This window comes from Petromyzon marinus, chromosome 54 (genome assembly GCF_048934315.1).
Source record: "Petromyzon marinus isolate PM22_M1 ecotype Great Lakes invasive population chromosome 54, UKy_Petmar_22M1.pri1.0, whole genome shotgun sequence".
Taxonomy (NCBI): domain Eukaryota; kingdom Metazoa; phylum Chordata; class Hyperoartia; order Petromyzontiformes; family Petromyzontidae; genus Petromyzon; species Petromyzon marinus.
This window is the reverse complement of record NC_133720.1, coordinates 1959448-1970580: the sequence shown is the minus strand read 5'-3', so window position 1 is coordinate 1970580 and position 11133 is coordinate 1959448. Positions and strand designations below refer to the sequence as shown.

Genomic DNA, 11133 nt, shown 5'->3' with positions numbered 1-11133 from the left:
ACACAAACGCGGCGATGTCACGAGCCGCGCATGCGCACTTGGCCGAGAGCGAGCGAGTCAAGCCAGGAGTCCAGGCGTGACTCCAGCCGGCAAACTTTGTTTCTATAAAGTTGGACACGAAAACTTCATAGTGCACGTCGACAAGGAGGCGAGATGCGTTTTGTTTGGGTCCTTTAAAGACGCCACTAGTTGCGCCCTCACAAGAAGACGCTCAAAATAACTTAAAATAGTCAGCGCAGGTGGGCACCAGATGTCTTGCGACCCCCGTTTAATGCTCTAAAACTTTACATATTTTAAATGGGGTTCATTTAAAATAAAATTGAATGTTAAAATAAATCAATGTTAACGGTTAATTAACAGTATATTGTATTCTTAATACATAAATACATTGTCTTACAATAGTTATTTTTTATGGTTAATTAGTAATGTCCACAGCCCAGCAAACAGTAATTTGGTGAATTTAATTAAAACTGCTTGCAAGATGACAACTCTCTGAATGCTAAATACGCAACGCAATATTCATTGACTTTTAACATTTATTTGCCGAGTACAGTAACTATGACGAGCGGTGGTGCATGAGGCGCGTTGTGTTGGTGAGCGACATCAAAATCTCAATAATCTCAGTTTAACACGTAGTAGTAAGTAGGCTTTCGCGACCAATATTATCCATTATAGATGCTTTTTTTGGGTTAGATCGCGTAAATCTATAAATGTTGTGTCGTTAAACCCGCCACCACCCGACAGCCAACTAGTAAGGGTTGTCACGTAAACAGAACGTGGCCAATTCGTCACTAGTACAGCACTAGTGTGTAGTGTATAGTGTAGTATACTAGTACAGCACTAGTGTGTAGTGTAGTATACTAGTACAGCACTATTGTGTAGTGTATAGTGTAGTGTATAGTGTAGTATACTAGTACAGCACTAGTGTATAGTGTAGTATACTAGTACAGCACTAGTGTATAGTGTAATGTATAGTGTAGTATACTAGTACAGCACTAGTGTATAGTGTAGTATACTAGTACAGCACTAGTGTATAGTGTAGTGTATAGTGCAGTATACTAGTACAGCACTAGTGTATAGTGTAGTATACTAGTACAGCACTAGTGTATAGTGTAGCATACTAGTACAGCACTAGTGTATATTGTAGTGTATAGTGTAGTGTACTAGTACAGTACTAGTGTAGAGTATAGTGTAGTGTACTAGTACAACACTAGTAGTGTACTAGTACAACACTAGTGTATAGTGTAGTATACTAGTACAGCACTAGTGTATAGTGTAGTATACTAGTACAGCACTAGTGTATAGTGTAGTGTATAGTGTAGTATACTAGTACAGCACTAGTGTATAGTGTAGTATACTAGTACAGCACTAGTGTATAGTGTAGTGTATAGTGTAGTATACTAGTACAGCACTAGTGTATAGTGTGTATAGTGTAGTATACTAGTACAGCACTAGTGTATAGTGTAGTATACTAGTACAGCACTAGTGTATAGTGTGTATAGTGTAGTATACTAGTACAGCACTAGTGTATAGTGTAGTATACTAGTACAGCACTAGTGTATAGTGTAGTGTATAGTGTAGTATACTAGTACAGCACTAGTGTATAGTGTAGTGTATAGTGTAGTATACTAGTACAGCACTAGTGTATAGTGTAGTATACTAGTACAGCACTAGTGTATAGTGTGTATAGTGTAGTATACTAATACAGCACTAGTGTATAGTGTAGTGTATAGTGTAGTATACTAGTACAGCACTAGTGTATAGTGTAGTATACTAGTACAGCACTAGTGTATAGTGTAGTATACTAGTACAGCACTAGTGTATAGTGTAGTATACTAGTACAGCACTAGTGTATAGTGTAGTATACTAGTACAGCACTAGTGTATAGTGTAGTGTATAGTGTAGTATACTAGTACAGCACTAGTGTAGTGTATAGTGTAGTATACTAGTACAGCACTAGTGTATAGTGTAGTGTATAGTGTAGTATACGAGTGCAGCACGACACCGGTTGTGTGTTGGAGAGCCAAGCCACAACATTTACATTGGAAGATATCATTTCACGACATAGCGATTTTGCACAACTGTGTAAAAAAAACCCATCGTGATCCAGTAATTTGGACGGTGCTAGGGAATGTGTAGGAGTCGGACCATGAGAGTAGGAGGCAGACAAGATAAGACTCAAACTAAACTTGTTATTTGACCAGGTAAGGCCCCACTGAGCCTTGTAGCTCTCTTGATCAGAAGCGACCTGGCAACCACAAACGATAGCTCAACGGAGTGAGCTCTTTGTGTCTGTGTTGTCTCTCTCTGTGTGTCTATGTTGTGTCTCTGTGTCTCTGTGTTGTCTCTGTGTGTGTATGTTGTGTGTCTCTCTCTGTGTCTGTGTTGTCTCTCTCTGTGTGTCTGTGTTGTCTCTCTATGCGTCTATGTTGTGTGTCTCTCTCTGTCTGTGTTGTCTCTGTGTGTCTATGTTGTGTGTCTCTGTGTTGTCTCTCTCTGTGTGTCTATGTTGTGTGTCTCTGTGTTGTCTCTCTGTGTCTTTTGTGTGTCTCTCTCTGTGTTGTCTCTCTCAGCATGTGTGTCTGTGTGTCTCCGTGTCTGTGTTTTGTCTCTCTCTCAAATTTAGTTCTACCTGATGACGGTTGTTTGTGTTGCAATAGAAACGTCGTATTCTATTATTTAATTACATTTCTTTCTACGTGACTTTACCGAAAGAACCAAAGAGTAATCCAAATATACAGCAGGCGCCAGGGTCGGGATCGAACCACACGACCAGTTGCATTGTAGGCGAGGTAGTTAACATCTCCTAACCACCACGGCGCCCCTAAAAATAAGCAAGGGAGGATAACGTTTTCTTCCTGAGGGCCAAATAGGCTTAGCACAGCCCTGGCACGGTTTGGTTAGAGTGGAAAGGAGGAATGAGGTACCAGAGTCCCGTTCCTATTTTTTATAAAACCACCTTTTCAGAGATCCCTGAGTTTTAATCTTCCACGAAGCGCACGGTCCACCCTAAACCGCATCCACTGCACAAACCGTGGCAGCAGATGCCGATACCCTGATGGTGCACAGAACAAGACCGATAACGACGCAATACCCGATCCACAAATGCGAGGGAGATATTTACAGCGATACACTCCGCTGCTCCTGGCACCGTTGCCTCGGCTGACCACCTGATTGTGACATTGCAGTTGTTGCTCTGCATGTCAGGCTGTCAGGGTGCAAAAAAAGAAGTTCAAACATAGGAAGAGAAATGGGAAGTCAGATTTCACAGTGCGTAGGGCGGGGGATATCTTTTGCGGAATTTAACCGAGGAGGGTCCAGTGAAGGCTCGTTGCGATCACAGTAATCTATGGATCTATGGCATTGGTTGCCAAATCGTGGCTCCCGGGCAGTACAAGTGTTGCTTGATTGAGACTCGGCAAAAAAGTTGTCTACTTTTCATTACTCATTGTCCTGCATTTCCATGAACTCACAGTGCTGTATTTTCAGACTCTCAACTCAATCGTCCACCAAGGTTGATCTCGCGGTGCAGCTACGCAGGACCACGAGTGCCAATGAGGCCTCGGTGTACCAAGTCCCACCACTCCTCCACTCCGCAAGTCTGTTGGCCATCGCTGCGCCGAGACTCTTCGACGCCCTCGGATGGCCACCACCACTCAGGTTTCACCCACAGCGGAAAGTCCAGCGCGGGGATTGCGTCCGAGAGGGGAAGGTTACCTCCGCCGCCGGAAGGCAGTGTGGTGCGCACCTCTCTCGCTTCCAGCGCGCCCCAGGCGCTCGACTCGTTCCTGCGCCGTTCGCGTCGCGTCAGCGGACATGAGTGCGCGGCGTCTTCGACGAGCACGAATGTGCAAGAGCGAGCGTGCGCAGAGACGTACGGTAGATCGGCATCCCAGGACGTCGACGAGGATCTCTACGAGGAGGTGCAGCTCGCACCGTTGATCAGCCGCAGCAGCTCCTTCGTGATGAGGGATACGTCGCCATCTATTGCCCGGTCGCAGTCGCTGGAGAGACTGCGCGAGATGATGGACTCCTTCGACAACGTCGGCAAGATGAAGAGGTACTTTGAGCGGCGGAGCGAGAGCGTCGCCAATGCAGAACGCCGGCAACACCAGTGTGATGACCGTGACCTACATCGTGATCGCCACCGCCGCCACCACTACGGATGTCATCAACATCAATTGGATGATGATTGCAGTGGCGGAGTTCCCTCCGCTTCTGCGGACTCATCCAGCCTATCATCATTCAGCGACGTTTATGGAAAAGGCTCAACGCGTAGCGAGCAGCGCCGCCGCAGCAGGGGCGTCGCAGGGGCCGACTCGCCCGTGGAGGAGAGGTCGTTGAAGTCACCGTACTTCCTGGGGGGTGAGGACAACTCTCCTGCACGATGGGACCCTGAACTAGAGGGCAGGTTCACCTGGAACGCGAGAGAGGTAGTCACCGCAGTGGAAACGTCACCGCTGTTGCTTCCATGAGTTTTATCTCTGTGCATTACAATGCACTCAACACACATATACAGTCATCTCGCGATTATCCTGAGTATTGGGTTGGGAGGGTTGTCCCAGATAAAACAATCGTTTTTATTCTTGGTTCTTTCGGTAAAGTCACGAAAGAACCAATAATATGAATCCCTGCAGTCACGAAAGCTTTAAATCAAAATTTACAATCGTTTTTGTTTAAGTAATTGGTTTAATTGCCAACATATCTGCGGTCACGTCAGCACTGAGTCACTGACCCTCGATGAGTGAGGAGCAGCTAAGTATGGGTTAATCTGCAACCTGGATAATCTGCCTATGAACGGATAATCCAGAATCAACTATATCCAGAATTATTCTCTTAATAATGACAGTGATCAATCAGGAGTAAAAGAAAGCTCTTCGTTACTGAACGTGCAATGCATTCATTCACTTATTTTTATGCTTTCATTCACCTCCCCCCTTGATTCTCCACTCCCCCACTCTATGCACGACTCTGTTCAACCACAGCCCATCTGTTAATGAAAACAATTAGTTTCATTCACTCGTCTGCAAGCGCTTGATTCCTCAAATGGAAATACCTAGATGCCTATCGGAGCGAAGTACGTGTACATTTTGCCGAGATATATTGCAAGTAGGTTGGGTGCTTATTGGTAAAGACAATAACATAGATGGTGCAAAATTTGTGTGTGTGCAAATGTTAAAGTTCTTTGACAGTTGAAATGGACCCCAAGCGCGATTCTTAATCCCATGCTTTGTGGACAGTTACACGATTTGGGACGCACATTGCAGACACTTTGAGGGTGTGTGTGATCACGAGAGCTCATTACGAAGTGTCTATTCGCTTGTGCATAGTGCATCAACAAATTGGGACTGTGTCCACTTTTCTTGATAAACGGAGGAATGCCCATAAAATATTCGCGGTGGTGTCGGGCGTATTCATATGAACTCTGGGGTGGCGATGGTGCAATGTATTTTCTTGTATCTGTTAAACCACTGATGCATTACATACGTAAGCCATATTTTCAAAAAACTATAGATAATTACCTTTAATATGCCACCCTATATGTATCTTTATGATGATTTAAAATTTTTACAATGAGGTCGACTAATTTACATGCTTGGTTAATTACATTTACAGACATCCCCAGATGAATTCCTGCAGTTCAGGCCCCATGACCCTGTCTCTTCTGGGCCGAAAGGGTCGAAGGGCAATCGCTGTTCAACCTTGCAAGACAGCGGGCCGCACAGAGACAGCTCACCGGCTCGCTACTCCCCCAGGAGAGGCAGAAGTTCGAGCAGACGAGATGAGCGTCACGGCTGCTCAAGCAAGAAATTTGACATCAGATCTGAGGTTGGCACTTTTACTTTGATTGTTTGCTTAGGAAAAGCCACGCTGAGTCTCAAGACTCGTTTCCAGGAGAGTCCACTCCAGTATTTTTTTTTAGTCGGGGGCGATGATTGCTATGTATAATCCCAATTGAAATTTTTTACAGGTAATTTTGCAAATTTGCACCATGACACCGGCACACAATGGCCTGCCCTCACGAATGGCATCACGGCATCATTAACTTCCGCTGTGCAGCAGACAGCGTGTGTTGTCTATGGTTAGCACACATCGCAATAGTAACAACCAATACTAGCCGCTGGATCCGAACGGTGAACCTCTGCAACGAGCGCTGAAAATCCTAGCACCCGGCCATGTTACCGCCCAAGGTGCGAGATGCGAGCAGGGGACACAGCAGCAGTGGCCGTGGGGGAGTTGCAGCCAAGTCAAGACAGCTATAGATAACGCATTACAGTAAAACCTTGGATTGCGAGCATAATTCGTTCCGGAAACGTGTTTGTAATCCAAAGCACTCGTATATCAAAGCATTCGTATATCAATTGTGATCACGTGACGCTCGGCAGACAAAGCTAATACCTACTACTTGTATTGCAAGACCTCGCTCGTTTATCAAATTAATATTTATTTACAATTTTTGCTCGTCTTGCAAAACACTCGCAGACCAAGTTACTCGCAATCCAAGGTTTTACTGTATTGGCAATAACATATGTAAGCAGACTTACCTTCTGTGTCTGCACTGCAAGATGTGTCAGTACGTCAGCCTATCAGGTTTTCAGACCAATATTATCCAGCAGCATTTATTTAAGCAGGCAAACTCTAGAACTGGTATCAACTTCTCTGGGTCTCCTCATCAGAGTCAAGCTTGTGAAACAAATGCTGCTGCTTAATATTGGTCTGGAATGCCAGTAGGCCAATGACTGCAAACGTTGCATTTGTATGTGGAGGCACGGAACATGAGTTATGCTTATACTGTACAGTACATGGAATAGCTCCTGTTTGTCGTGTACTTGGTTACATTTTCAGACCTCACTGGAGGAACCGGTGCGACTGAACCGTACAACCAGCATGGGAAGGAAGGGATGTCTCCGTGTAACCCTGCAGCGTAGCGAGTCGGAGGACAACATCGTTTCAGCTCAGAGCTTAAACCAAAAACTGGGCAGTTTATCGGAGGTAAGCATCACAGTCAACTCCTGATTATCCGTAAAACAGAGGCGGGTCGGGGCGGATGGTCTGGATAAAAGTAAAACGCGGATAATGCAAATCGTATGGAAAATACGCTTGAAAACGCATTTATTGTTTACTTGAGGGATGTTGCCATATTGGGGTAATGGTCAGCACACTGGACTTGCAATCCAGAGGTCATTGGTTTGACCTCCCGGCATGGCGGTTGAAACAATAGGGAAAGTTTCTCATATACCCCCGACTCTGGCCATCGAGCAGTATAAATGTGTACACCACAGTCGATTGGCAGACTGCGTGTGGTAGGGCAAAGTGTGGTATTCCCACCTCTTCCAAGACATTTGGTCAGCATGGAAGAGGAGGCCAAAAGTACCCTCCAGAGGGGCTTTCTAGGACTCCCTCTAGTGGAGACCCTTCCTCTAGCAGTCGCGTGAGCAAGCAATTGCAGGGCTGCATCTTTATATTTTAATAATATAATTGAACCAGTTTGCACGTAGTCAATCCGCGGATAATCGAGAGTCAACTGTACTGTGATTGCGGGAACCAAGCAAGGGCAGCAGCAGTAGCAGCGAGGCGCTGGGCTGTGTTTTAAGTTCTTAGAGAGGACTGAGAAGCAGCAACCCTTGATGCAGCCCTATTGTGGGTGGTACACAACATGGTCAAAGTTAAACTGCTAACCAAATGCTAAACATAATTAGTAATGCTACGATCTGCCCGTGTCTTCTATCGCGCTTTCTGCTCTAGTTCTCACTCCCTGTGTGTATGAGGAGACCCTAGACACTATTTGGTTATGGGATACTGATGGATTTTGACGAAAATTCGCCACTGGCGTTAAATATTGCATCAATATTGTTTGACGTGACAATAAGAATTTAGACGGCGGGGGGGGGGGGGGTATATGCTGAACTTCTTTTGCACCATACATAGCCAACCGTGGTAATCCGAAGTGTGGTGTGAGCGGTAGAGCCATGAGTGTGGAGGGGGGGGCCCTCAGCCCTCTCCAGCCCTCCCCCCAACGGGGCTGGCGGGCTGAGTCCTAATCGCTTTCTTGATTCTGTTTAACAGGTGTTCCTACAGGAACACAGGAAGTTCAGGCCTCTTCGAGCTACGTCCAGGATGAAAGAGTATCTCTCCTCAACCTCGCAAGACAGCGAGTCAGACCATAACGCTCGACTGGCTCGCCGCTCTCCCAGGATGGGACAAGGTTTCACGAGGCACACCGAGACCCACGGGCATGGAGCGAAACGCTCAAGGAAGCTCGAGAGTGGATCTGAAGTACGGGGTGGAGGCTGTTGAGTAGCGGGTTTTTGCAGTGGTGGTGAGACACTGCTGGTTCCCATTGTCGTCAAGTGCTTAACGTTCTTCCGTATAATGAATGTTAGGTCGGGTATACGAATATATAAAATGACAGTTTACACCATGCACAATTCATTGCTAGTCATGTCAGTAGAGTTGTCACCTGGGAGGCATTAAAAGGCAGGACATGTATGTATGTTGAACTTCTTTCGTACCGTACATAACCAACCGTGCTAATCAGAGGTGTGACATGTCATGGTAATAGGAATATCTCACAATACTCGGAGCGGGGAGATCTAAATGTAAATGTATTATCTTGAGTGGTGTATTATTACGCAACTGACTAATTGATTCATGTTACCAGAACAGCCACTTCAAAGAGAGGATGATCATGGGAACACTAGGAGAGGTGGTAACCCTACAAGGCAGATATGTGATGCGTGGATATGTGATATTGTAGCACAGACACATCTGTATTTACTGTTCCCCAGGCTAGGGCTTCCTCACTGGAGAGACTCACCTCTCGGCTGAAATTACGGGACAGGGTGAACCGACTTGCCACCACGGCATTCGACGGAAAAATCCAAACCGAGGAGGCTGACGTTTCCTGGCAGCGTCCGTGGGAGCGGTACAAGCAGAAGCACCAGCAGGGCCAACAGGAGCATCAGCGGCGCAAGCAGGAAGAGCGTGTCTCGCGGCATCTTTCCCGGGACACACCATGGATGTCCGTTGCCTCTCTGCCCCGTGATCAGCACCTGGCTTCCAGGCGTATAGGCCATGGTCAGGCGAAGGACCTCGTCTTGGGCCGGAGACACAGGGATCATTACTAGGGCTAGTGATACCAGAAAACGAGTCTAGGCGAAGGTTCAAAGCCGAGTTATTGGCGATTGTGAGGTGGCGAGACCGACCGTTGTGTTGGAGAGTTCTCAGTTCATCTCAGTGGCGGGAAAAGTGTTAATATGTTATTGGTGATTCAAATTGGTGATAAAGTTTGTTTGCATCATCAAAATTGCTTGATCTCATCAGATATCTGAAGCTTTGCACAGTGGAACCTGGATATTGTTTGGAAGGGTGACTTCCATATGTACAACAGGTTATTAATGGCTGCTGCAGAGCTATGTGGTGGGCAATGCTATAAAATATATTGTAATACTGTATGTCTATGTTCCCATATCTATCCTTCCCACCTTCACCAACCCGTACTGACCAGCGTGAAGTATGCTTAAATAACCCCCATTACCTACACGGCATGGGGTGGCCCTCATGCAACACGTGATTAATGCGGTCAAGTGAAAACCATCAGGCACGTGTCACCGATGACTGCCCGCGCATTCTGGTGGGAGAAGTGGTCTCCACTCAAATGCCACAAGGAATATTTTTTTTTTCATAAAACCTAGAATGGTGCGTAAGTGGAAAATAATGCCACGTTAGTGATTGGTTTCCAACAAATGTCGGCCGGTGTATTGTATCATCACCTCGTATTGACACAACACCTTCCCATGCGGTACCGTAGACCACGTGGTGCCCTGTGACAGGGGACGCCCAGTGGCAGCTGTCCCTGTGAGGTGAAAGCAGCACTGGTCAGCGAGTGTGCATTTTGCCTACGAGTGTGGGGCGATGTTGTCGCGTGGCTTCCCAATTAACCACAACAATTTTGGAGTGTATTATGAAATCAGTCAAAATTGGTCCTTGACGCCGGCACACATCGCCAATCTTTGTTGAATAACGTCCAGAGGACGTTGCACTGAAGCACACAATAAACCGGCAGTATATTCTTAGCTCTTTCGGTAAAGTCACGTTGAAGGGAAACAATAAAATAATAAAATATATATAAAACAATAAAAAAAATTCTCACGACGTTTCCCTTCAACGTGACTTTGCCGAAAGAGCTAAGAATATGAATTACTGCAGTCACGAAAGCTTTAAATCAAAATTTAAACCGGCAGTATTAACTAGGGATGGGGGCCGCTGGCCGCGAACAGCAAACCTCTGCATCAAGCGGGGAAATGCGGCCCCTGCTGGTCAATGGCAAGAAATATACTATTTTAACCACACTACTAAAAGCCGTACTTCAATAAACCACGGCTTACAATGTTAAAGCCACCTGTCTGGAGTAACGAGTTACGCGTTAACATTGTTCACACAATTAAGCAATTCATCCCGCGTGTAATGTCAAGTTGAACCCCGTTTTAATTGTACGTGCCAACAATGCCCTTTTGTCAATCCACCTTTGTGCGAGTGCCTCCCGCGTGAACTTGCGGGTGGCCACGCTTCTGCACCACGTTGACACGTTGCGGGTTGAATGCAAGGAAGCAAATAGACGTGGGGGTTGGGGGGGCATAGTAGGGTACAATGGACTACCCTCTACTGCAGTACTATAGAGTGACTCTCGTGTCCCGTCTGGAATACTGCTGCCGATGCCGTGGTGCAGTCGGCGCGCTGGACTTGCAACACCGGTTCGATTCGATCTCCAGGCGCGGCGGCAGTCGACGTCACTGCTGCACGTGACCTACACACGCACGCGGCTCCGGTCTCTGTCCACCCAGCGGTGTCAAGGGGCCGTCCATAAATGACGTCACGCACCGGGGGGGGGAAGGGGTTTGAGAAATTTGACGTCACATCAAAATGCGCAACTTTAAATAAATATAGACAGCACGTTCTACTTAATTAAAAAAATACTTTTTAATAAAAAAAATTTCTACAACATCAGAGTGCAGCGCCACATTAAATACGCACTACAATGACAATAGTTTAAAGCGATTTGAAGCATGTTTTATTTTGGGGGGGGGGTCTGACTTTTTGTGACGAGAGTAGGGGGGGGTCAAAAATCGCGTG

The 11133-nt window shown here is 46.2% G+C and overlaps 1 protein-coding gene across 2 annotated transcripts; it reads left to right on the top strand.

Annotated features, from left to right (window-relative positions):
• LOC116954121 (uncharacterized) lies at positions 1-11064 on the top strand. Of its 2 annotated transcripts, none has more exons than XM_076052082.1 (6): positions 1-239; positions 3490-4433; positions 5617-5829; positions 6847-6993; positions 8068-8277; positions 8790-11064. In XM_076052082.1, exons 2-6 carry the CDS (start codon positions 3555-3557, stop codon positions 9126-9128), a joined length of 1788 nt encoding a protein of 595 aa, XP_075908197.1. In that variant the 5' UTR covers positions 1-239; positions 3490-3554; the 3' UTR covers positions 9129-11064. The 2 variants fall into 2 exon arrangements, with proteins under 2 accessions (XP_075908197.1, XP_075908198.1); XM_076052083.1 differs by having other exon boundaries at positions 1-593.
• The last annotated feature ends 69 nt before the right edge of the window (positions 11065-11133 follow it).

What these genes read in the sequence shown, in the direction of transcription:
- LOC116954121 (XM_076052082.1), top strand. Translation starts at nt 3,555, where the DNA reads ATGAGGCCTCGGTGTACCAAGTCCCACCACTCCTCCACTCCGCAAGTC. An exon ending in AATTTGACATCAGATCTGAG is followed by an intron (nt 5,830 to 6,846) that starts GTTGGCACTTTT and finishes TTACATTTTCAG; the next exon opens with ACCTCACTGGAGGAACCGGT. An exon ending in AGCTCGAGAGTGGATCTGAA is followed by an intron (nt 8,278 to 8,789) that starts GTACGGGGTGGA and finishes ACTGTTCCCCAG; the next exon opens with GCTAGGGCTTCCTCACTGGA.